The sequence below is a fragment of the Kogia breviceps genome, chromosome 14, assembly GCF_026419965.1.
Source record: "Kogia breviceps isolate mKogBre1 chromosome 14, mKogBre1 haplotype 1, whole genome shotgun sequence".
Taxonomy (NCBI): Eukaryota; Metazoa; Chordata; class Mammalia; order Artiodactyla; family Physeteridae; genus Kogia; species Kogia breviceps.
In genome coordinates this window covers 24,632,507-24,654,546 of record NC_081323.1, presented here as the reverse complement: position 1 = coordinate 24,654,546, position 22,040 = coordinate 24,632,507, and the positions used below count along the sequence as shown (strand labels likewise).

Sequence of the window (22,040 nt, the reverse complement as noted above, 5' to 3'; positions counted from 1 at the left end):
ATGAAGTAAGTAAGCAAGCACATTAGGCTTTGGAGTAAAGCAGACCTAGGTTCAAATCTTAGCTCTGCTACTTACCAGTTGTTTGACCTTGAATGACACACTTAGCCTCCTCCCCCATCTTCAGTTACCTTGGCTATAAAATGGGCATGCCATCACTTGCTTCACAGGGTATATTACAAGGGTTACCAGCATAACACCTAGCCCAGTGCCTGGTGCATAGTAGCCCACGTCTTCCTGTCACCCTGCATCAAGACCTGGCCTAAGCCCTTGCTCTAATGAAGCTTCTGAGACTGATTTCTTTCTGTCTTTTTAAAAAAAATTAATTTCTTTTTTATTTATTTTTGACTGCATTGGGTCTTTTGCTGCACACGGGCTTTCTCTAGTTGCGGCGAGCAGGGGCTACTCTTCCTTGTGGTGCGTAGGCTTCTCATTGTGGTGGCTTCTCTTGTTGTGGAGCACGGGCTCTCGGCACGTGGGCTTCAGTAGTTGTGGCACGTGGGCTCAGTAGTTGTGGCTCATGGTCTCTAGAGCGCAGGCTCCGTAGTTGTGGCTCACGGGCTTAGTTGCTCCACGGCATGTGGTATCTTTCTGGACCAGGGCTCAAACCCGTCTCCTGCATTGGCAGGCGGATTCTTAACCACTGCGCCACCAGGGAAGCCCCAGACTGGTTTCTTTTTCCACTTTTATAATACATAGCAGTCTTGAAACTGTTAGGTCCTGCCTAATGTTCTTTTTTTTCAAATTTTTTAAAAAATTGAAGTATAGTTGATTTACAATGTTGTGTTAGTTTCTGGTGTACAACAAAGTGATTCAGTCATATGTGTGTGTGTGTGCGTGCATTCTTTTTCCTATTCTTTTCCAATGTGGTTTATTACAGGATATTGAATATAGGTCCCTGTGCTATATAGTAGCTCCTTGTTGTTTATTTTTTATGTAGTTTGTATCTGCTAATCCCAAACTCCTAATTTATCCCTCTCCCACCCCCCTCCCTCTTTGGTAACCATAAGTTATCTGTGTCTCTGAGTCTGTTTCTATTTTGTAAATATTCATTTGTATCATATTTTAGATTGCACATATAAGTGATATCGTATGGTATTTGTCTTCCTCTTTCTGACATTTCATTTAGTATGATAGTTTCCAGGTCCATCCATGTTGGTGCAAATGGCATTGTTTCATTCTTCTATTTATTTATTTATTTATTGGCTGCGTTGGGTTTCCTTTGCTGGGCGTAGGCTTTCTCTAGTTGCGGTGAGTGGGGGCCACCCTTCATTGCAGTGCACAGGCTTCTCATTGCGGGGCTTCAGCAGTTGTGGCATGCATGCTCCGTAGTTGTGGCTCGTGGGCTCTAGAGCACAGGCTAAGTAGTTGTGGCACACGGGCTTAGTTGCTCCGTGGCATGTGGGATCTTCCTGGACCAGGGCTTGAACCTGTGTCCTCTGCATTGGCAGGTGGACTCCCAACCACTGCGCCACCAGGGAAGCCCTGTTTCATTCTTTTTTATGGCTGAGTAATATTTTGTGTGTGTGTGTGTGTGTGTATGTATGTATATGTGTACACACCACATCTTTATCCATTCATCTGTTGGTGGACATTTAGGTTACTTCCATGTCTTGGTATTATAAATAGTGCTTCTGTGAACATTGGGGTGCATGTATCTTTTTGAATAGAGTTTTCTTCAGATTATATGCCCGAGAGTGGGATTGCTGGATCATACGGTAACTCTGTTTTTAGTTTTTAAAGGAACCTCCATACTGTTTTCCATAGTCTGTGTAATATTCTTAGTCATCCTTTGTAGGAACTGACACAGTCCTACCAGGACTTTACTCCACAGTTCTTGCCAGGAGCCTAAGGATAAGATTTGTTCTCATTCATCCCTGCATCCTCTATAACCCCTAACCCAGAGTTGTGACCATGGCTAAGAAGGCCCAGGAATTGTTTTCGATTAATTGGGTAGAAGACTTGGGATTTTGCATCTGACAAAAAGAGCTGTTAAAGATTTGGCTGGGTCTCCCATCTCAACCCTTCCCCTTTCCTCTCCTGTTGTCACATTGGTTCTTACAAAATCCCTATATTGTAGGCTGGATGGGAATTGTATCCCCATTTTGTGGTTAAGGAATCTGAGGCTCAGATTAAAACTCAGGTCTCTTGTAAGGAGATAGATCCAGAGTAAGATAAGAATAATAGGGGACTACCTGGTGGCACAGTGGTTAAGAATCCGCCTGCCTATGCAGGGGACACAGGTTTGAGCCCTGGTCCAGGAAGATCCCACATGTTGCGGAGCAACTAAGCCGGTGCACCACAACTACTGAACCTGCGCTCTAGAGCCTGCGAGCCACAACTACTGAAGCCCGTGTGCCTAGAGCATGTGCTCCGCAACGAAGAGCAGCCCCCGCTCGCTGCAAATAGAGAAAGCCCCCACGCAGCAGCAAAGACCCAACACAGCCATAAATAAATACATGAATGAATGAATGAATGAACCCCGTGCAGCAGCAAAGACCCAATGCAGCCATAAATAAATGAATAAATAAATAAATGAATGTATGTATGTAGTAGGAATTCGAACAGAAATCTTAACTGACTAGGTTTTCCTTGTCTGGAAGCAGTAGGAATCTTTACAAGGAAGAACAACAGGGGAAGTGTTCTGAAGCCTTAGTGAGGCTGGCCTCTGGTGAGGCCAGAGCCAGATAGATAGGAGTCACAGCTGGAGATATTTCAAGAACATAACATGACAGAGAGGTAAGAAGGGGTTCAGGATAACTTCACTGAATTGCTAGGCCTTGAAGATTAAGAAGGATTTGAATATGTACAAATGAAGAGAGGCATTCCAGGTGAGGCAACAACATGGATAAAAGTATGGGAGCTGGAAAGCCCACAGTAGAGGTAAGGTAGATGATGACCAGACCCATGGTATGAGAGTCTAGAGAGCAAGGCTGAGGTGATTGGGAGCCATGACATTTTTTTGAGCAGGGGAGTGGTATTAGGAACATTAGTCTGTCAGTGTGGGCTCAATAGATTGGAACAGGAATGGTGGGGGGAGACTAGTGAAAGAGAGACCAGGGAAGAGGCTGCTGTAACAGCCTGTCCTTGTAATGTCAATAAATTCTAAGAACTATTCCAGCAGTGCAGGCAGGAGATAATGAGATCCTGAACCAAGAGGAAGTTGACACAGTAGGGAATAAAGATGATTTGGATGTAGAGCTGTTAAGAGACTGAAAACAAAAACAAAAAACCCTACAAGGACTTGGCAATTGTGGGAATGAGGGAAGAAGGGGTTGGAGAACATGAGTGAACATTTTGGACTCTAAATATGTACTTGGTGAGAGAGTGGCATGGACATATGTACACTACCAAATGTAAATAGATAGCTAGTGGGAAGCAGCCGCATAGCACAGGGAGATCATCTCGGTGCTTTGTGACCACCTAGAGGGGTGGGATAGGGAGAGTGGGAGGGAGGCGCAAGAGGGAGGAGATATGGGAACATATGTATATGTATAGCTGATTCACTTTGTTATAAAGCAGAAACTAACACAACATTGTAAAGCAGTTATACTCCAATAAAGATGTTAAAAAAATATATGCACTTCAGAGAATTGTTATACCGTTTGGTGAAACATGGGGGCTGGGAAATGGAAGATGAGTTCAGTTTGTTGACATGTTAATTAGAGGTGCTGATAGTCCTTTCCTCTTACTACCCACCCATTAGTGCCTCTGCCTTTGTGCTTTGACCCTGGCCTACAGGGATCCTTTAGTTCTTGTGTTTGCTGCTTTGTTCCAGGCATGGAGCCCCCCACAGATCCCTCTACCCAGGTCTTAGAGCAACTGTCATTCCTTCTCTGAAATAAAATAGTACATGTAAGGTGCTTAGCCCAGTACCTAGTCTATTTCAAAGTGTGCATTAAATGTTAGTGGCTATTAAATGGCTATTGTTGTTGTGGTTATCATCATAGCTTTGTGATCACAGTATCCTCTGGAACCACCTGGCTGAAGAACTCAGGAGTCATTCAACTGGTATTCAGTAAAAAGCTTGGCCTGCAAGTAAATGGAGAGGATCTCAGACTTGGGTATAAATGGGGGCTGTGAGCCAGGTCAGCTAGGACTAGAGAATGCATTTCCTGTGTTTTTTCTTCTGTTTTTGAGAAGTGGTATAGTGTGTGGTTAAGAAGGCAAGCCCTGGAGGTTGGACTTTGAGGGTTAAAGTCCCAGGTCTACCATCTATTAGCTGTATGAGTTGGGACAAATTTACTTAACTTCTCTGTTTCCCCATTCGTAAAATGGGGAAATGTAAAAACACACCAACCTTACAAGAGTTTGTAAAGATTAAATGAGTTAATACAAATAAAGGGTTTACAACAGTGCCTGGCATGTGCTACTATTCTCCTTACCCCAGTCATTTCTACCCCAGATTCCAGGTAATACATAGGAGTTTCTCTGTTTTCTCTCTACCCCACATTCCAAGTAATATATAGGAGTTTCTCTGTCCTTTACCCAGCAGAGGAGGAGGTGAGCAGAGAAACCTGAAATCAATCTCAGAGTGCTTGAAAGTTTGTCCCAGCTGGGTTCCAGGTTACTGAAGCCTGGAGGAACCTGATTCTTCCCATCACTATATTCTATGTTGACTTTCTTGTTCTTTAGCATAACAAGCTTACTCTTGCCTATTGTTGCCTCAGGACTTTTGCACTTGTTTCCCCTCTCTGAAACACTCTTCCCTCTGATCTTTGCAGGTCTTACCCCCTTACTTTATTCAGGTCTCTGTCTAGCAATTGCTTCTTGGAGAAGTCTTCCATGATCAGTTATCTAAAATAGACCTCATTCTCACTCATTGTCATTCTTTCTTTCCTGACTCTGCTTATTTTTCTTTATAGCACAACTTGAAACTATATATTTAATTATCACCCTATCTTTTGCTAGGATGCAAGACATGTAAGGGAACTTTGCATGCCTTCATTGACCTAAGTTCATGCCTGTTCTGAGCAAGACCCTGTCTGATTTCTCTCTGTTATAGGTGAGCCCTATTCCCTGAGACAGTTGGTGCTGACCCTGTAACACAAAAGAGGAAATTGCTGGCTGAGCTCACCCTTGGTACTGGTGAGTGAGGGTGCCTAGGCAAACTCTGGGCAAACTTGTGCCAAGATACAAGGTAACTAGTTTGGGGCTTCTTTTTTTTTTTTTTTTTTTTTTTTTTTGTGCTAGGCGGGCCTCTCACTGTTGTGGCCTCTCCCTTTGCGGAGCACAGGCTCCAGATGCGCAGGCTCAGTGGCCATGGTTCACGGGCCCAACTGCTCTGCGGCAGGTGGGATCTTCCCGGACGGGGGCACGAACCCGTGTCCCCTGCATCGGCAGGCAGATTCTCAACCACTGCGCCACCAGGGAAGCCCAGGGGGCTTATTTTTACCCTTAGTACAGATAACTTACAGATAATTACCCTCCTACTCCATGCCTAAGAGACTGTCATAGGCAGCCTTTTGTACTGGGAGGAAAATTGAACTTGCTTTCCTGGAGCTGCCATGAGACAGGCTGGGATCGTTTGCCATGAATAAAGCAAAGCATGCTCAATTCCTTCTGGCTTCTGCCAGCTGCTTTCTGCTGGGGGTATTCTGGACCTGGCAACTAAACCCCTTCTGCCATAAGCTCTCTTAACGTGACTTCATAGCCCTTAGAGACTTTTCCTGATTTCAGTCTTGATTGTGACCTACCAAGCCCAGAGTCAGCTTCAGAAAATCCTGTGGTTTTATCAGTCCTGCAGAATGTGATCATCAGTGGAGGTGGGGACGGAGTGATTAGAGTGGGGCTGTGTGAAGAGGGAAGTCCAGGGAATCTTAGAAGGAAGACTGCAGATGGTGAAACAGGAAGGGAAATCAACATATTAAGAACCAATAGTGTTATGGATCCCATTTAAACTAGACAAAACCCCATCTTATAGATGAGGGAATTGAGACTCAGGAAACTGAAGTAACTTGCCCAGGTTTACACCTGGGAATCCGTAAAGCTGATATTAGAACCCAGGTCAATCTAACTATGAATACCATTGTTCTCTCTGCCTTGGCAGGCACTCCTTGGAATGCTAATCTCCCTGGAATCATGATTTTTCTTATAAAGTTCAAGAAAACAGACCTCCTTAGGGATTCAGGAAGGAGGTCTAGTTATTTGAAGGGCCCAGCAGGGCAGGCAAGAGTTGGGGGGTCCTTTCTGAGCAATGGCATTTTTAGTGAGGGGGAAAGGAAGAACCTTCAAGCAGGCGGAGGCCAAGGCTAAATATGACTGGAAGGAGAAGAAAACATCTATAATATGTGGGATTCCATAAGCACTTGGGCCAGCACAGATGGGGACCTGGAGAGCTGAGTTGCAGTTGGAAAACCTGGGTTTTTATCTTCTCGCTCAGTATTTGCCCTTGGATAATCCATTTCCCTATTTGTAAATTGGAGTGCCTCATTGCAACCACACGTCTATCCTGTATAGTTGGTGTGCACCAACCATACAGGATATTGTAGACAATCAAATGGGAGATGCACGTTGGAAAGCTTTGTGAACTGTAAAACAGCATGACTGAAATGAGAGAAGGTGAGAAGAAAGTGTTATAAGTATCCTTGGCATCTCAGTCCCTGACCTATTTGCCACCCCACTCCCCAAAGGTAAAAGGGAAGGTTTTGCCTTGGAAATTTACAGTGTAACTTTTCTCCCAGGCCCTTCTCCTCCTCTCCTTCCGCAGGCCCTACCGGAAGTTCAGTCTTTCCACAAGTTCAGTCTTTCCAGGGCACAGAGACAAAACCAGGCAGCATTGGCAGCCATGATTTGCAGCATGTGGGCTGCAGAGTGCAGGTTTAAATGCCTTCACACAGCCTGGCTGCAAGGCCACTGCCAGTACAGATATTATAGTAGGTTTCAAGAGTCCATCCCCAGCATGTTAGAACAGGAGGGCTATTCCTCTTCTGGCCTTAGGTTCCCTGCCTTCCCCCAATGCCCACCCTCCAACTGCTAGTGAAAAAGGCACTTGCACTGCAGCCTCATATTTTATCAGAGGCTGTGGGCATTCCAGTTCTCCCACCATTTCTCTCGCTCTTGGCCAGTGACATAGGTCACTCTCTTCATACTCTGTAACAAGTGGCATTCTATTCTTCCCTCTGCCTGCCTGAGGGTGCACAGAGGGATCTGTCCTCCAACCTGGTGCTCCTGGAATCCACACTGGCCAACCTTCCCTCCTATTCTGAATCTCCAGACTCTTGCTGTCTCTCTTTCTGTCTTGGTTAATCTAACGTTCTTAGCTTCTGGCCTTTACATGGCCTGGGCATTAAGCTTGGCTTTTATTGTTTTCATGACAACTGCCCTGGGAAGAAGTTCCACTATTGACTATTTTAAAATATGAATGATTCTATGTAAAATATTGTATAATATACTGATATCCGTATAGTATCTTATTTATCTAACATCCTCAATTTTCCAGAGTCCAACTGAAAAACAAGAAGGTAGCAAAGCATTGTCATCCTTAAGACCTTGCACAGCACTAATTTATTCCTATTTTTATGTGTTGTTGTAACAAGCTTAGCAATCTGGTTTCTAATCCTCCATAAGATTAAGAGCTGCGTATAAAAAGGGGAGGAGGAGCTGCTATATTAGCAGCAGCTAGAGGTGAGAGCTGAAAGCTAACAGTAAGGGAGAGGTAAAAGAAGAGTGATAAGAAAGAGAAGTTAAAATGGGTATGAAAGTCAAACTTTAGGGGCAACAGCCCTATAGACATCTATGCATTTCAATAAGGTGGAGCTAGGTAATTTTTAAGGTAGTTCTAGGTTCTTCTTGAGGGACAGAGGTGTCAGAGAATGTTTAATTATTTGTAGTATCTACTATATTATCAGGTGCTATATTGAATACATAAATTGATTTCGTTTTCATAACAGCTTGGGAGGTAGGTGGTGATATTCATTTTATAAATTACGGAGACTTAGAGAGGGATACACAGGCAGTGACTGGAAGACCTAAGCTTAGAACTTAGAAGAATCTGGCTTTAGAGAACCAAGTTTTTTCTATTCTACACTGGCTCTTTCTCTAAAACCCTGGTCCCTCTCAGACTCTTGGGACAGTGGTTCCCACCCTCCCAACCCCGCCTTTATTCATTCTCCTATACATGAATATCTTTTTAAAGACGTCCATTCATTCAGTGTGTATTTATTGAGTGTCCACCATGTGCCAGGCACAGTTTTAAGTGTTTGAAATGTAGCAGTGAAGAAAATAGTTTTCTCTCTTGTATCCTAAATTCTAGTGGAAGATAAACAAATGAATACATAGGAATAAAAATAAAGCAAGGAGGGCTTCCCTGGTGGCGCAGTGGTTGAGAGTCCGCCTGCCGATGCAGGGGACACGGGTTCGTGCCCCGGTCCGGGAGGATCCCACATGCCGCAGAGCGGCTAGGCCTGTGAGCCATGGCCACTCAGCCTGCGTGTCCAGAGCCTGTGCTCTGCAACGGGAGAGGCCACAGCAGTGAGAGGCCCGTGTACTGCAAATAAATAAATAAATAAATAAATAAAAAGAAAGAAAGAAAGAAAGCAGGGTAAGGGAATAGGGAGGGACTGTGTGATGAAAGAAGGGCTCTGTGAGAAAATAAAATCTGTTCAGAAATATGCACAAGCTGAAGTAGTATGAGCTATGTGTATATCTTGGGGAATAACATTCCAGGCATAGAGTTCAGCAAGTTCAGAAGCCCTAAAACAGGAGCATGCTTAGTGTCTTGAGGAACAAAAGGAGGTCAATGTAGCTAGAGATGAAGTGAGCAATAGGGAGAGTGGATTATGGAGAAGTCATAAGGGTAGACAGGGACTCAGATCACGTAGGGCTTTATTCTTAGTGAAATAGGAAGCCACTGGAGAGTTTTGAGTAGAGGAATGACAAATCTTATGTCCATAAAATCGCTCTGCATGGCTGTACCGGCTAGGACCTCCGGTACAATGTTGAACAGAATTGGTGAAAGCAGACACGCTTACCTTGTTCCCAATTTTAAGGAGAAAGTATTTAGTCTTTCACCATTAAGTATGATGTTAGCTGTAGGGTTTTTTGGTAGACTTCTTTTATCAGGCCAGGTAAGTTCTCTTCTATTTCTAGTTTACTCAGAGGTTTTATTATGGATGGATGTTGGATTTTGTTTGTGTGGTTTTTATCCTTTATTCTACTAACATGGCACTATGTTATTGATTTTTGGATTTTTTTTTTTTTTTTTTTAATTTTTTTGCAGTACGTGGGGCTCTCACTGTTGTGGCCTCTCCTGTTGTGGAGCACAGGCTCTGGACGCGCAGGCTCAGCAGCCATGGCTCACGGGCCTAGCCACTCCGTGGCTTGTGGGATCTTCCCGGACCGGGGCACGAACCCATGTCCCCTGCATTGGCAGGCGGGCTCTCAACCACTGCGCCACCAGGGAAGCCCATGATTTTTGGATTTTAAACCAACCTCATTCCTAGAGTAAATCCCACTTGGTTATAGTGCATGATCCTTTTTGTATGGTGTTGGTTTGGGTTTACTAATGTTTTGTTGAAGATTTTTGCTTGTATTCATGAGGCATGTTTGTGTCCCACTGGAGTGGCAAGCCTGACAGAAGAGTGTCTGACAGCTCCTAGAGGGCAGTTTTAAGGCCGTTGACTGTGGCAGAGAGGTAGGGATCTGAGCCTAAGAATAAGGCCAAGAGATCAAAAACCCAAGCTGGGAAACCGTAAGTCTGGAAACCAAGGTCCATCAGCAAGTGTGATACCAGAATCTTGAGATGAGTAGGACATGAATAAAGGGGACTTATGACCTAATGGGGCAGATGCAGAAAAAAGCCCCAAAACTATCCTACAAAAGATCACGTTAACACAAAAGCAGAAATTGCTTCTTTTGAGTTATCTGTCATTTTGTATCAGGAGTCTCTACTGGTCTCCCTTACCTTCGTCTCCCTCCCCATCTCCTCAGTTAGCATAATATATCAAGAGTTAGTGTACTTAAGTGCATAGGGCAATAGACAAAGTTATCTACAGGATAACTGGTCTTTAGGAAGATTAATTAACTCCAACTTTCCCACCATTGTGTGTATTCTTAAAAACCTCAGGCTATATGCTGCTGGGGAAGGAGAGGAAGCTTTTAAGCCAAAGATTTGAATCCTTGCTGTGACATTCATTTGTTTTGTGACTAACCACTCAGAGCTGTAGTTTCCTCCTCTGCAAAATGGGAACAATAATGCCTATACAGTTATTGTGATGCTAACAGGAGATGATGAAAAAATGCCTGGCTTGGATTGGTGTTCAGCCACTAGTGGTTGAAATAAATTCTGATACCCTATGTTCAGTGTCAGATTGTAGTAGAAGGTGAGTATTGTGACCCAGGCTCTTAAGCCTGTTCTACTAACTCAACCTTGGGAAAGCACTTAATATCTCTGGGCCTCAGTCTCCTCAGCTCCAAAAAGAGGGAATGAAGTAGAAAGTTGTTCTATAATTGCTGGTATGTCTCTTCCAGTTCTGTGCCTCCAAAGGTACTTTGTCATTCCAAGGAAAAAAAGAGGAGGGGGCCAAAAGAGAAGACTCAGATTCAGTCCTGCTTAACGCTGCGGCAGAGACAGAAAGAAAGAGCCATTACCTACAATGAGAAGTGTTTGGGAGTGGGGCAGTGACCTGCCTGTCACTCAGCATTTGGAAAAAAAATATCAATGAGAAAATCAGAATGGCCTGGAATGTTGGAGACTGAGTAGATAATGAGACAGTCCATGACGCATAGAACCCAGTTTGTGCTCTGTCACCCACTTTCTGGGTGTTCCCAGTCAAGCTGTTTCTCTTCTTGCAGCGTCTACATCCCGATCTGTAAAATGAATTAGGCGATGTATTCTCCAAGGGTCTTTTCAGGGCTTCCTAAAATTTCATTGTCCGCTCTCCCCTGGCTCTCAAGTTGGCTTGTACTCAACTTTTGCCCTTGGTGTTGAGGATTTCATTTATAGGAGAAGGCTTCTTAACTAGCAGGTTAGCACTACAGTATATATTTAGAATGCTCTTGAAACCACAATTTCAGGCTGCTAAGAATCATAAAATTTTCAAGTCCTCAAATGCCTTGGTCCACCTGGTTTCACCCCGTCAGTTAACTCTGAGAGATGATGCAATAGAGTGGAAAGACTACTGGCTTTAACAGCAGACCTGGAATTCAGATGCCTGCCTGTATTAGCTTAATTTCTCTGTGCCATAGAAAATGAGGATAGTGATAATAGAGTACGCATGTAAAGAATTGTTATTATTTGGAGGAGAAAGAAAAAACTGAGGCCTGAGAGATGATGTTGCCTGCTCAGAGTCATGCTCAGACCAGAACCTCGGTCTCTTGTGTCTCAGTCTAGGGTTTTCTCCTCTGGAGACAAGGTCAGCTGTACCCATACGTAGGTAGTAGCAAAGATTGGAACTGAAAGCTTGTCAGCTTTCTTCACATCTCTGCCAACAGTCTTCTCAATTCCCCTGTGGCGTGTGTCAATAACACAGCCTGTACTTGTTTTAGAAACAAGCTCTTCATAAGCACTCCTGTTTGATTTTCTTTGGCTGGTACAGGATCCAGATGCTCTTAGAATAGCACAACAGACTCTCCAAATCAGCCCATTCCCATTCTGAGCCACTCACGGCTCTGATCTACTCGCTGGGGTTCGTCCCCTAGGCCTCCCTACCTGTCATGTGAATCACGTTCAGTCATCTTTTGCTATTTGCCCTTTCCCTGTTGATGGAAGTCACATTTATCAAGTACCTACTATGTGCCAGGTATTGTCATAGGTGTTTTAAGTTAAAATTATCTTCGTTAATCTTTATAACTCATTAAGTTATTAATAGCTCCAGAGGGAAAAGCTGAGGCTCAGTGAAGTAAATGAATTTGCCAGAGTTCATATACTTAGTCTGTGAAAGAGCTGGGTTTTGAACTCGGGTCCTCCTGCTTCCATAGACCCCATGCATTTAGTATAGTAAGCTCTTTCCTGAGTATCATACTGCCTCTGGCCTCTGCCCTTCCAGGAGGGTAGAGTGTTCAAGAGTGCCCAAGAAGGGGGGTATGCAGTGGCTTTAGTATAATGGGAATATCTCCATGCCTTCAGTGCATTTTCCCATGAGTTTCTTCTGCTCTGCCCTGCCTCAAACCAACTTCTCTAGGATCCACGTGTGTGGCCCAGAGGTCCAATCACTAAGCAAGAGACCAGGTTTCCATCTTCAACATGGAACATGGACTCCCTAGGAAGAAGTGTACTTGTCATTTTCAAAGTTGAATGAGGGGAATATTCCAAGCAATAAGCCCCTTGTATGCCCAACTCTGAAATGTAAGGAAGGGAGAGGGTCTATACATCGCAAGTGTGATGAGCCTCCTTCAGGGACCTGACAGGAGAGGAAAATAATATAAAAGATTTAAGAATAAGATTGCTCTAATAGGTCTTCAAATCTGTAATCATTTTTCAGTTTACAAAGCACCTTACTTGTAGAGATTTTAGTCTAAGGAAACTGAAGGCATCTGCCTTTATGTGGCGGGGTCAGGGGCTAGAGTCCAACTCCTTAGTCTTGATAAGGCCAGTGAATCTAAGCCCTCCCTGAAAGGGTTCTGTCCCTGGCCTTGGGTTCCACTCAATCTTCATTTGCAAAAGGGGCAGGCCTTTTAGTTTCTGCCCTTTTCTTTTTTTTTTTTTTTTTTGTGGTACGTGGGCCTCTCACAGCTGTGGCCTCTCCCATTGCGGAGCACAGGCTCCAGATGCACAGGCCCAGCAGCCATGGCCCACGGGCCCAGCCGCTCCGCGGCATGTGGGATCCTCCCAGACCGGGACACGAACCCGTGTCCCCTGCATTAGCAGGCGGACTCCCAACCACTGTGCCACCAGGGAAGCCCTCTGCCCTTTTCTGAGCCCTCCTCTGACCACTTGTTCCCTTCCTCACCCCTTCCTACTCAACTACTAGGGACTTCTTAATGAGACCCTCGTCTAATATGTTTTTAATTAGAGGGTAAGAGGAGATATTTTTGGCTCTGTATTGTCCCCAGGATCATTTGCCATAAAATGATGGAATTTTGGGATGTCAGAGTGGGAAGAGATCTTAACCAACAGTTATCAAGTTTATGGAGGAGCCCTTTATTTAAACATATAATTCAACATCTCAAACAGAGCTGCTCTGTTAGAAGTGGCAGTGGTGGGCCAAGAGTCCACCAGTCCAGCCTCCCCCTTACCCTCATCAAAGACAGGCTCTGAGGCATCTGCCTTAAACCTGCAGAGTTGCCAGGAACACAGTTTATAAAACAACACTGACCTAGATCAACTTACCCGTTTTATAATTGTGAAATTGAGGCCCAGCAAGGGGCAGTAAGTAATAGGCCCAAGGTCACACAATGAATTAGTGGCAGGTCTGACTCTCAGCTTTGTGCCCTTTCTGCTACACTGAGCTTTATGTCATTTCATAAGTGACCACCTGTTTCACTTCACTGAAATCCTGTGCCTGGATGTCAGGCTTCTTTTGCCTCCTGGCATCTGGTTCCTGTGAGGTAGGTAGGCAGGCCTGTGGATGTGTGTGCTATGTCAGGGCATTATTTTCATCCACGTGGTGAGCATGTGTGAAGTTTTGTTTAACTCACTGTGGGAACCAGCAGAAAGAGAATAGCTGAGAAACTGGATTTATGTTCTTAGGGGAAAAAGGATTGCTGAAATGAGATTGCTAAATTAGATCCAAAATTGATTAATGTCCTAATGAAAATGTAACATTTCATGTTATCTTTTCTACTTCTCAGTTTGCTATATGTTAACCTCTAACTTTGCAGAGTTATAAAATATTTGGGCCCTAACTGTTTGTGAACAGTAAGTCAAACAAAATTCTATTCTCCAAGAGTATCAGATGATTCTCAGATACATACTAAAAAAAATGTCCTAACATGACTTTAAAAGTTCACATAGTTATCTTTTTCCCTTACTTCCAGTTTTTGGATAATTTTCCTTAACAAAGCACCGCTGAAAATCATCAGAGTCTCTGGTATTAAAGCTGGCTAGAGCTCTCCAAGTCAGGAGGGCATCTTTCTGCTCAGGGCGCAGACCTGACTTCTTTGCGGAAACTTCTGCAGGTAGCAGCTATTAGCAGGACCTTGAGCTGTCTCCTACAGCCCTACTCACTGGCTTAGAGCTTGACCTTTGCTAATCCTAGACTTGCTTCTTCCCCTTCACCTAGTCATGGAGGCTTTTTCCCTGCTCTGGTTACCCTCAGGGCCATCTTGGATGCAAAGAGGTCACAAAGTTCCACCTGGAGGAACTTTGTTTTGAGCAGAGTTTCACTCAGGTAAAGTAGGCAACTGCTTTCATTATGTGGTTTTGTCTCTGAAATGTTTTGCCCATCTTCTTATCCCCAGTGCTACCATCCAAGGCCAGATCTTAATCCTCTCTCACTGAGACTTTTCCATTGTCAACTAGCCTGTCTCCCCATCTCCAGTCTTTGACCCTGAAATATAACCCGCTTTTTCTCTCCATAGGTTTTAAGATACAGATCTTATTCCTATCACTTTCTTGCTCATAAAACCTCTAGAATAAAAGCCAGTGTCCTTAGCGTGACATTCAAGGCTCTGCAAATACTATTTTTCCTCTTTCTTTCCAGCTTCTTCTCCAGTCCCATAGGAGTTCATATTAGTGGGTAGAAGTATGAGGGAAACCAACTTTTGGTTGGAAGAACTATCTGATCAAGTGTGCCAGTGAAGGTTAAGAAGTGTTATTAGTTGTGGTGCCATGTTAACATCCAATATGATAAACATTTGTGCCAGGCATAGCGATAGGTCCTTAGGGATAAGGAAAAGACAAACACATGGTCAAGGCCTTTGGAGCCCATAACTGATCAAGGAGAAGAGGTAGATAAAGTAAGTAGGTGGCAGTGATGATCACTATAATGGAAGCATGTGGAGTGCTTTGGGAACTTGGAGGGGCGGGGGACACTAACTGCCTGAGAGATCAAGGAAGGCTTCACAAAAGAGGTGCTATTTGAGTTGGACTTCAAAGATGAGACATTTGACAGTCGTGAAAGATGAAGTATTTGGCAGTTGAGAAGGGGAGTCTGTAGCTTCCAAGCAGAGAGACCAATGAGGGCAAAGGCACAGAAGCTTACATGTGTGTCTCAGAGAAGAGTAAACAGTCCATTGTAGCCAGAGCATAGGATTTCAGGAATGGAGTGTGGTTAGGGTTAAATTTATCAAAGTAAGTTGGGTCTAAACTGCATAAGGCCTCATTTTCCAGGTTAAGGAAATACTGTGTTTCACATCTAGCATATGATAAGAATTCTTGAATTAAGTGGTATATATTTGTCTATTTGTGCATGTGTGTAGTTGTGTGTTAGGATGTGATTGTTACATTTGGAGTTGATTTTTTTTTTTTGTGTGTGTGTGTGTGTGTGTGGTACATGGGCCTCTCACTGTTGTGGCCTCTCCCGTTGCGGAGCGCAAGCTCCGGATGCGCAGGCTCAGTGGCCATGGCTCACGGGCCCAGCCACTCTGCGGCATGTGGGATCTTCCCGGACCGGGGCGCGAACCCGCGTCCCCTGCATCGGCAGGCAGACTCTCAACCACTGCGCCACCAGGGAAGCCCTGGAGGTGATTTTTGAAGAGCCTCTGAGGCAAAGCAAATATCAAAAATTGGAGCCAAAAGGACAGGTTAAACCTAATAAGCTCACCCAGGCTTGCACTTTGAACTTCTGAGATTTTCACAAGTTCTGTAAGCCCATAAGTTAATCATAGCATGCCAGAATTGGAAGGGACCTTAGGGATCCATTCAACAAATGCCTGATACTATTCTTGTAGCTGAGATATGGTAGTTAATAAACAAAGACTGCCTTCATGGAACTTGTTTCAGTGGGGGAGACAGAAAATGAATAAATCATTAATTATTAGATTATTTCATATGTGTGAAAGATATGCAGGCTAGACCCCAAGATAAGAGCATGTTTGTAGAGAAACTAGGAGGCAGACAGTGTGGTTGGAACAGCACCAAAGAGAAAGAAGCAGGGATAAGGTTGGAGAGGGAACAGCTGAGGCCAGAACATATAGGACCCTGCATTTGGCCAATGGGAAAATGAGGCTAATATCCAGGGCCACATTGCAAGTTAGTAGGAAGGCCAGGATTGGTAACTCTCCTGGTTCAGCCTCCCTTCCCTTGCCTGCCTGCTGTCTTCTGGCTTTTATCCAGGATTAACTTGGATCCCATTTATTCTCCTCTCCCTCACTTAGCTCTCTTTCTTTATCCCTGTACCCAAGGTTCCTGTCATACCATTACTCTGTTTCATTTCAGGCTTCTTTGCTTAATCACAGTATTAGCATTTCCCAGACTCACATTTGTACACATGACCTGGTAATAGAGTGATTCCTGAAAGGTCAAAGTTAGAGAGGTCCCTGGACATCTTTTAGTTTGATCCTCTGGTATTAGAAACCCAGAAAGGATGAGTGACTTGCCCAAAGCCACTTAACTAGTTAGTGGTAGAACTTGATTTCCTTTGCCTCCCAGTCTCTGGATCTTCAGTTTTGGCATGCTACCTCTCTTTCGCTAGTGTCCAGCAAAGAGGGGAGTCAAGTTGTGATCCACATAGTTGGCAAGAGCAGCTAGCATTCAGTGACCCTCTGCCATCTGCCCCTTAGCTTTTTATTTTGTCTTTGTCATGTGAGTTTACTGTTTTATTCTGGCCAATGTCTTTGAACTACCACTCTTTGCAAAGAGAGTATGTTGCTAAATTTCGCATCCTAGTTCATGCTATCCCCCCTACTTAACCGGCAGCCTGCTCTTAACCTCCAGTCTACATCCAGGCTTGTCTTTTAAGCCCAGCCCGTATTATCTTGAGAGAAGCAAATGTAGAAAGAGCATAGCGTTTGGAATTGGATATATCTGGATTTGAATCCCAGCTTTGGCAGGTACTGGGACAAAGTAATCTTGGATAAGTTAGTTGACTTCGGAGAGCAGTTTTCTCATCTGTAAAATGGGGATGTTAATACCTGCTTGATGGGATCATTGGAAAGATTATTTAAAGTGTTATATGGGTATACCTCAGCATTCTGTTAAGAGAAACTTAGTAATTCTTCCTCAAAAGCCCATCCTGGGGCTTCCCTGGTGGCGCAGTGGTTGGGAGTCCGCCTGCCGATGCCGGGGACGCGGGTTCGTGCCCCGATCTGGGAGGATCCCACATGCCGCGGAGCGGCTGGGCCCGTGAGCCATGTCCACTGAGCCTGCGCATCCGGAGCCTGTGCTCCACAGCGGGAGAGGCCACAACAGTGAGAGGCCCGCGTACCGCAAAAAAAAAAAAAAAAAAAAAAAAAAGGGAAATTCCTTGGCGATCCAGCAGTTAGGACTCTGAGCTTTCACTGCCGAGGACCTGGGTTCAATCATTGGTTGGGGAACTAAGATCCTGCAAGCCATGAGGCATAGCACCCCCCACCCCCCAAAAAAATATTTATTACTGCATATGAATCTATAATTATCTCAAAATTAAAAGTTAAAAAAATTTTTAAACCACTGATTTCATTTTTTCTGTATTTATTATTCCTGCTCTTGGTAGATAGATGCTAGGTTAAGGTTCAATATATGCCTGTGTTCCGGTTCTTGCTATTTTCCAATTCTATAAATTTGGACAAACCTCTTGACCTCACTCTTAAGTGTTTTTCCCACCAGAGTCCTAAAATTCCATTTCATAACCATTTGGAAACCTGACTTGCTTACCATCTCACCTTGGAATTTGCCTCTATTGATGACATTGTAGTGGCGACTGGGCTGGACCTGTGTGACTTGGAGAGGACAGTATGGGAGGCAAGAGAACTAGGCATCTGGGAGCTATTAGATCAAGGATTGGCAACTCGTCATAAATCAAAAGATTTCTGGGGTAGGAGTCTGGGGTAATGTCAATGGTGACTCTACTTGGATTATGTTCTCAGGGTGAGACTGCCAACATCATTGAATGGAAGGACCAGCAATACACAGGCACTCTTGCTTGTGCCTGGACAAAAGAGTGTGTTGGTGGCAAGTGTTCAACATGACCACGGCTGCCCACAGGCCATCTCTGCCATTCAGGACATCAGCCGCTGGCCCTGCCAGCCCTGGGGCAAGGTTGCTGTGGTTTCATAGAAAGAGCCCAGTCTCTGGAATTGCAAGTTCAGATTGTGAGTTCAAATCCCTGTCTATCAGCTACTGGTTGTGTTCTTCAGCTAGTTCCTCAACTAGTTCCTTAGTTCCTTAAAATTCTTACTTTATCTCTCAGAGCCACAGTTCCTCTGTCTGTAAAATAGTGCTGTTGAGGGAGTTCCCTGGTGGCCTAGTGGTTAGGATTCCAGGCTTTCACTGCCGCAGCCTGGGTTCAATCCCTGGCCAGGGAACTGAGAGCCCATCCTGCAAGCCTCGCCGTACGGCTGGAAAAAAAATTAGTGCTGTTGATACCTACTTTGGGGATTGTTGGGAGGATTCAAAATAGTAGGCAAATAGGTGTCACACAATACCTGATACTTAGTTGGGTGAATGGCAAGTTGATCTGCTGCTATTAGCTCTTTGAAGACCAGTATCCTTGGGAGGTGGCATTCAAGTCAGGGCTGCTCTGATTCTCTTAGCACCTCCCCACTCAACCCCAGAAACACCCTAGACCCCTCCTCTCCTTCCTCAAGTTCACACCCCAGAAGTATTGTCTGTCTCACCAGGTGGCATATCTGAGTAAGCAAGATTGTTACATAGCAGACATACAGGACCAGGGAAAGTAGCTCAGGCAGCAGTTGATGAACAAAAGATTTCTCTCTCTGTTCCCAATAAATTGGTCCTTGGGGATCCTAGCTTTGAAATTCTAATTGACACAGGAAGGAAAAGATTCATTAGGCTCTGGTCTCATTAAAGTGTTCTGCTGCTCACCTAGGATTTATTCTTGGCACTTCATCAGGAGAAATTAAGTAAACCAACAGGCTGGGAGGCTGCTGACAGCATAGTTTAGTATACCTGGTGCTCCTCGTGGGGTGAGGATATTGGGCCTCCCATACTCTGGAGCACACAGCTGGCTTCAGAAGTTCCTCACTGGTAGGACTTAGCATGAGCCTAAGTCTCATATATTGTTGGTGCTTTTGAGTTCATTCATAGGTGATAGCTCATTTATGGATGGTCCAGGAAGAACTGGGGCTTGCCCGAGATCACTGAGCACAGCAGTGGTGGAGCTAGAATTAGAAACAGTAAGCCCTCCTGACTTCCAGGCCAAGAATCTCCTTTGGATTTCTAGATCCACTATTTCAGTCATTTACCCATCAACAGATACTTTTGACACATGCTGTGTGCTAGGATTCTATGATAAAACAGACATGGGGGGTAGTGGTGGAGAGGGAATACCTGACCCAGTATTAGGGGAGATTAGAAAGTCCTCCAGGTCTGAGGGGTAAATAGGAATTAGCTCAGCAAAGAAGCATATGAGGAGTGTTCAAGGCTAAGGGATCAGCACCTACAAAGGCTTAGAGACTCTCTCCAGTAATGGAAAGTCTTGCTAGGGTGGAGGAATTGAGGAAGAGATAAGTTATGATGAGTCAGTCTATGAGATTTGGGCCACTTCCTGTTATAAGAACTCTATACCTGGGATTAGGAGTCCTGGGTGTTCTAGATGTGTTTCTACTGCCAGTATTTCTTTAGCATCTTTCTGGTGTGCCAGTGCTGGGCATTGAGGTACAAAAATGCATAAAATATATGTAGCTCTGTCCCCCAGAGATCTGTTAGTTTAATGAGGCTAACAAACTAATAAATAACTGCTATAACAAATAAAAGGAATAATTACCTTTGTTGGAGGAAGTCAGAGTTGAGCTGTGTGTTACCATCAGTATTTTCTCTGGGCTTCGATTATCTCACCTGTCAATTTAGTGATAACCACTGTCCTGTGTAGCTCATGAGCTGATGGGAAAACAGCTTTGTAATGACTGATGTTTGTGTGGCATCTTTCATCATTAATTAATTGAATCTTAACTATAATCTTATGTCTTAGGAAATCTTCCACCAATTTACAGATGAGGAAACTAAGGCTTAGAGAGGTTGAGGCTTGTTTATGGTTTTACAGCTTTTGATTAACAAAAGCTAGGATTAGAAATCCAAATCTTTTGCTCTCTTTTGCATTACAGTGAATCTGAACAAACTTTGAAAAGTAGAAAGATGGCAGCCTTTCTGTTCCATACTTGAGTGGCACATTTCCTTCTCCCTTCAATAGAAATGCAAAGAATGACTTCAGTGTGAGAAATGCAGACTTAAATTGCCTGGGGAGGAAGAAAAGGAGCTTATTTCAAGTCTTCCCCAGACTGGGCTCTGAACTTTTAAGAACATGTGTCCCAGTGCTCTGTCAGCTCCCACTATTCCATCTCATGCCATTTACAGAGTAGATGTCTCAACTATTATGTCACTGGCTACAAATAGCAACTTGTGGGGTAGACAGAGCCTGCTTTACATGTTGGTAAACTGAGGTCCACAGAAGTTAAGTAATTTGCCCAGATTCACTGAATTATTCATGCCAGAATGAGGACTGGAATCCAGGGCTCCGGACACCACAGGTGCTCTTAAGTCATAGAAGAATGCTCCTTTGATTCATTTAGTTCACACAATTCTGAGCCAGAGACTTTGTTTTACAAGAGAACCTCTGGTTAGGCTCCAACTGTGTTGGTGCAGTGCCTTCCTCTCTGCGAGCAGGGACTTTGCTATTTATTATCTGTCCCTGACCAGGGCCTGGTTCCAAGAATGCTTTGCTATTGTTTTTGGCCTTACTCTGTCAGAAGTTGAAGGGAGCAGATGGCCACAGCAGTGTGGATCATGAGGGTGTGATCCCAGGCTGGGCTAGAGAATGAGTTGAGAGCCCTACTCATCTACTACTGTTTCTACGGTCAGGGCCCTGCCAAGGTGTTGTCCATCCCAGAACAAATTGAAGCTGGCCAACACTGCCCCCTCCTACTCCCACACACAACATACTTGTTGATCTTCTGGATAGATTTCATACAAAGGCTTCTATGATCTGCTGTCCCAAATGACCCTTTGGACCTATTTCCCAGGCATGTTCCACTATTTAAGGAGTCTCCTGTATCTACAGGCCTCCCAACACTCCCACCCTCACTGCTGTTTTTACTTCTGACTCCTTAAGCAGATTGGCTGCTTAGTGTGACTCTGACAATTAGCCTAAAGAGTACTCAATACTGAGAAGTTGACGTGTTTTCTGTTTATCCAAAATCCTAACTGGAAAATTCTAAGGAACACTATTTTGGAGAGGGGTGGGGAGGTGGGGTGACTGGGATAAGGACAGTTGACTTCATGGGAAGCCTATAAGAACCTCAAGTACCTTAAAAAATCATGAAAGGAAATGTCAACATTTGTTCACAATATTTCAAGTGCTCCTTATATTCATATCTTTATATATTACAGAGCCCTTTCATACCTATTATTGCCTTTGAGTCTTAGAGCAACTCTTTGAGGGCAGCAGTGCAAGGATTACTATTCCCACTTGACAGTTGAGACCAGGGAAGGTTAGGGAAGAAGGTTAGTGATCAATCTTCTGGTAATTATGGTGGCAGAGCCCCAAACAGAACCAAGAATTGGGAGACAGGTAGACCTAGGTTTGAAATCTGGTGCTCATCATATTCTAGCTGAATAACCTTGGACAAGTTACTTAGCCTCTTCAAACCTCGGTTTTCTTCTCTGTAATAAAAGGATAACTATCTCTTACTGTTGTCTAAGCATTAAATAATATAATGTATGGACAAATGCGAGCGCAGTATGGAATAAGTATTAGGAGCTTAGTAACTGCAGGTTTCCCATCTTAGTATTTTAAGTGTCTTGTATTCTGAGTCTTTAAGAATTAGTCCTCTCACCCTCAGAATGGGAGAAAATATTTGCAAACGAAGCAACTGACAGGATTAACCCCCCAAATTTACAAGCAGCTCATGCAGCTCAATATCAAAAAAACAAACAACCCAATCCAAAAATGGGCAGAAGGCCTAAATAGACATTTCTCCAAAGAAGATATACAAATCGCCAATGAACACATGAAAGGATGCTCAACAGCACTAATCATTAGAGAAATGCAAATCAAAACTATAATGAG

General features: G+C 44.1%; 1 protein-coding gene across 7 annotated transcripts in view; it reads left to right on the top strand.

The window, feature by feature from the left end:
* RALY (RALY heterogeneous nuclear ribonucleoprotein) overlaps positions 1 to 22,040 on the top strand; it is an 83,382-nt gene that overhangs the window by 31,456 nt on the left and 29,886 nt on the right. For 2 of the 7 annotated variants that reach the window (XM_067013299.1, XM_067013295.1), the window contains exon 2: positions 5,003 to 5,085. The exons of 2 other annotated variants lie outside the window; for them this stretch is intronic. Coding sequence is in view for 1 of the 5 variants with exons in the window: in XM_067013293.1 (XP_066869394.1) it covers positions 17,907 to 18,108 (202 nt within the window). In the remaining 4 variants the exon portion in view is untranslated. Of the gene's footprint in view, positions 1 to 5,002; positions 5,138 to 17,883; positions 18,109 to 22,040 lie in introns of those variants that run through there. 3 more of the 7 variants (XM_067013298.1, XM_059039083.2, XM_067013293.1) reach the window with 2 other exon arrangements.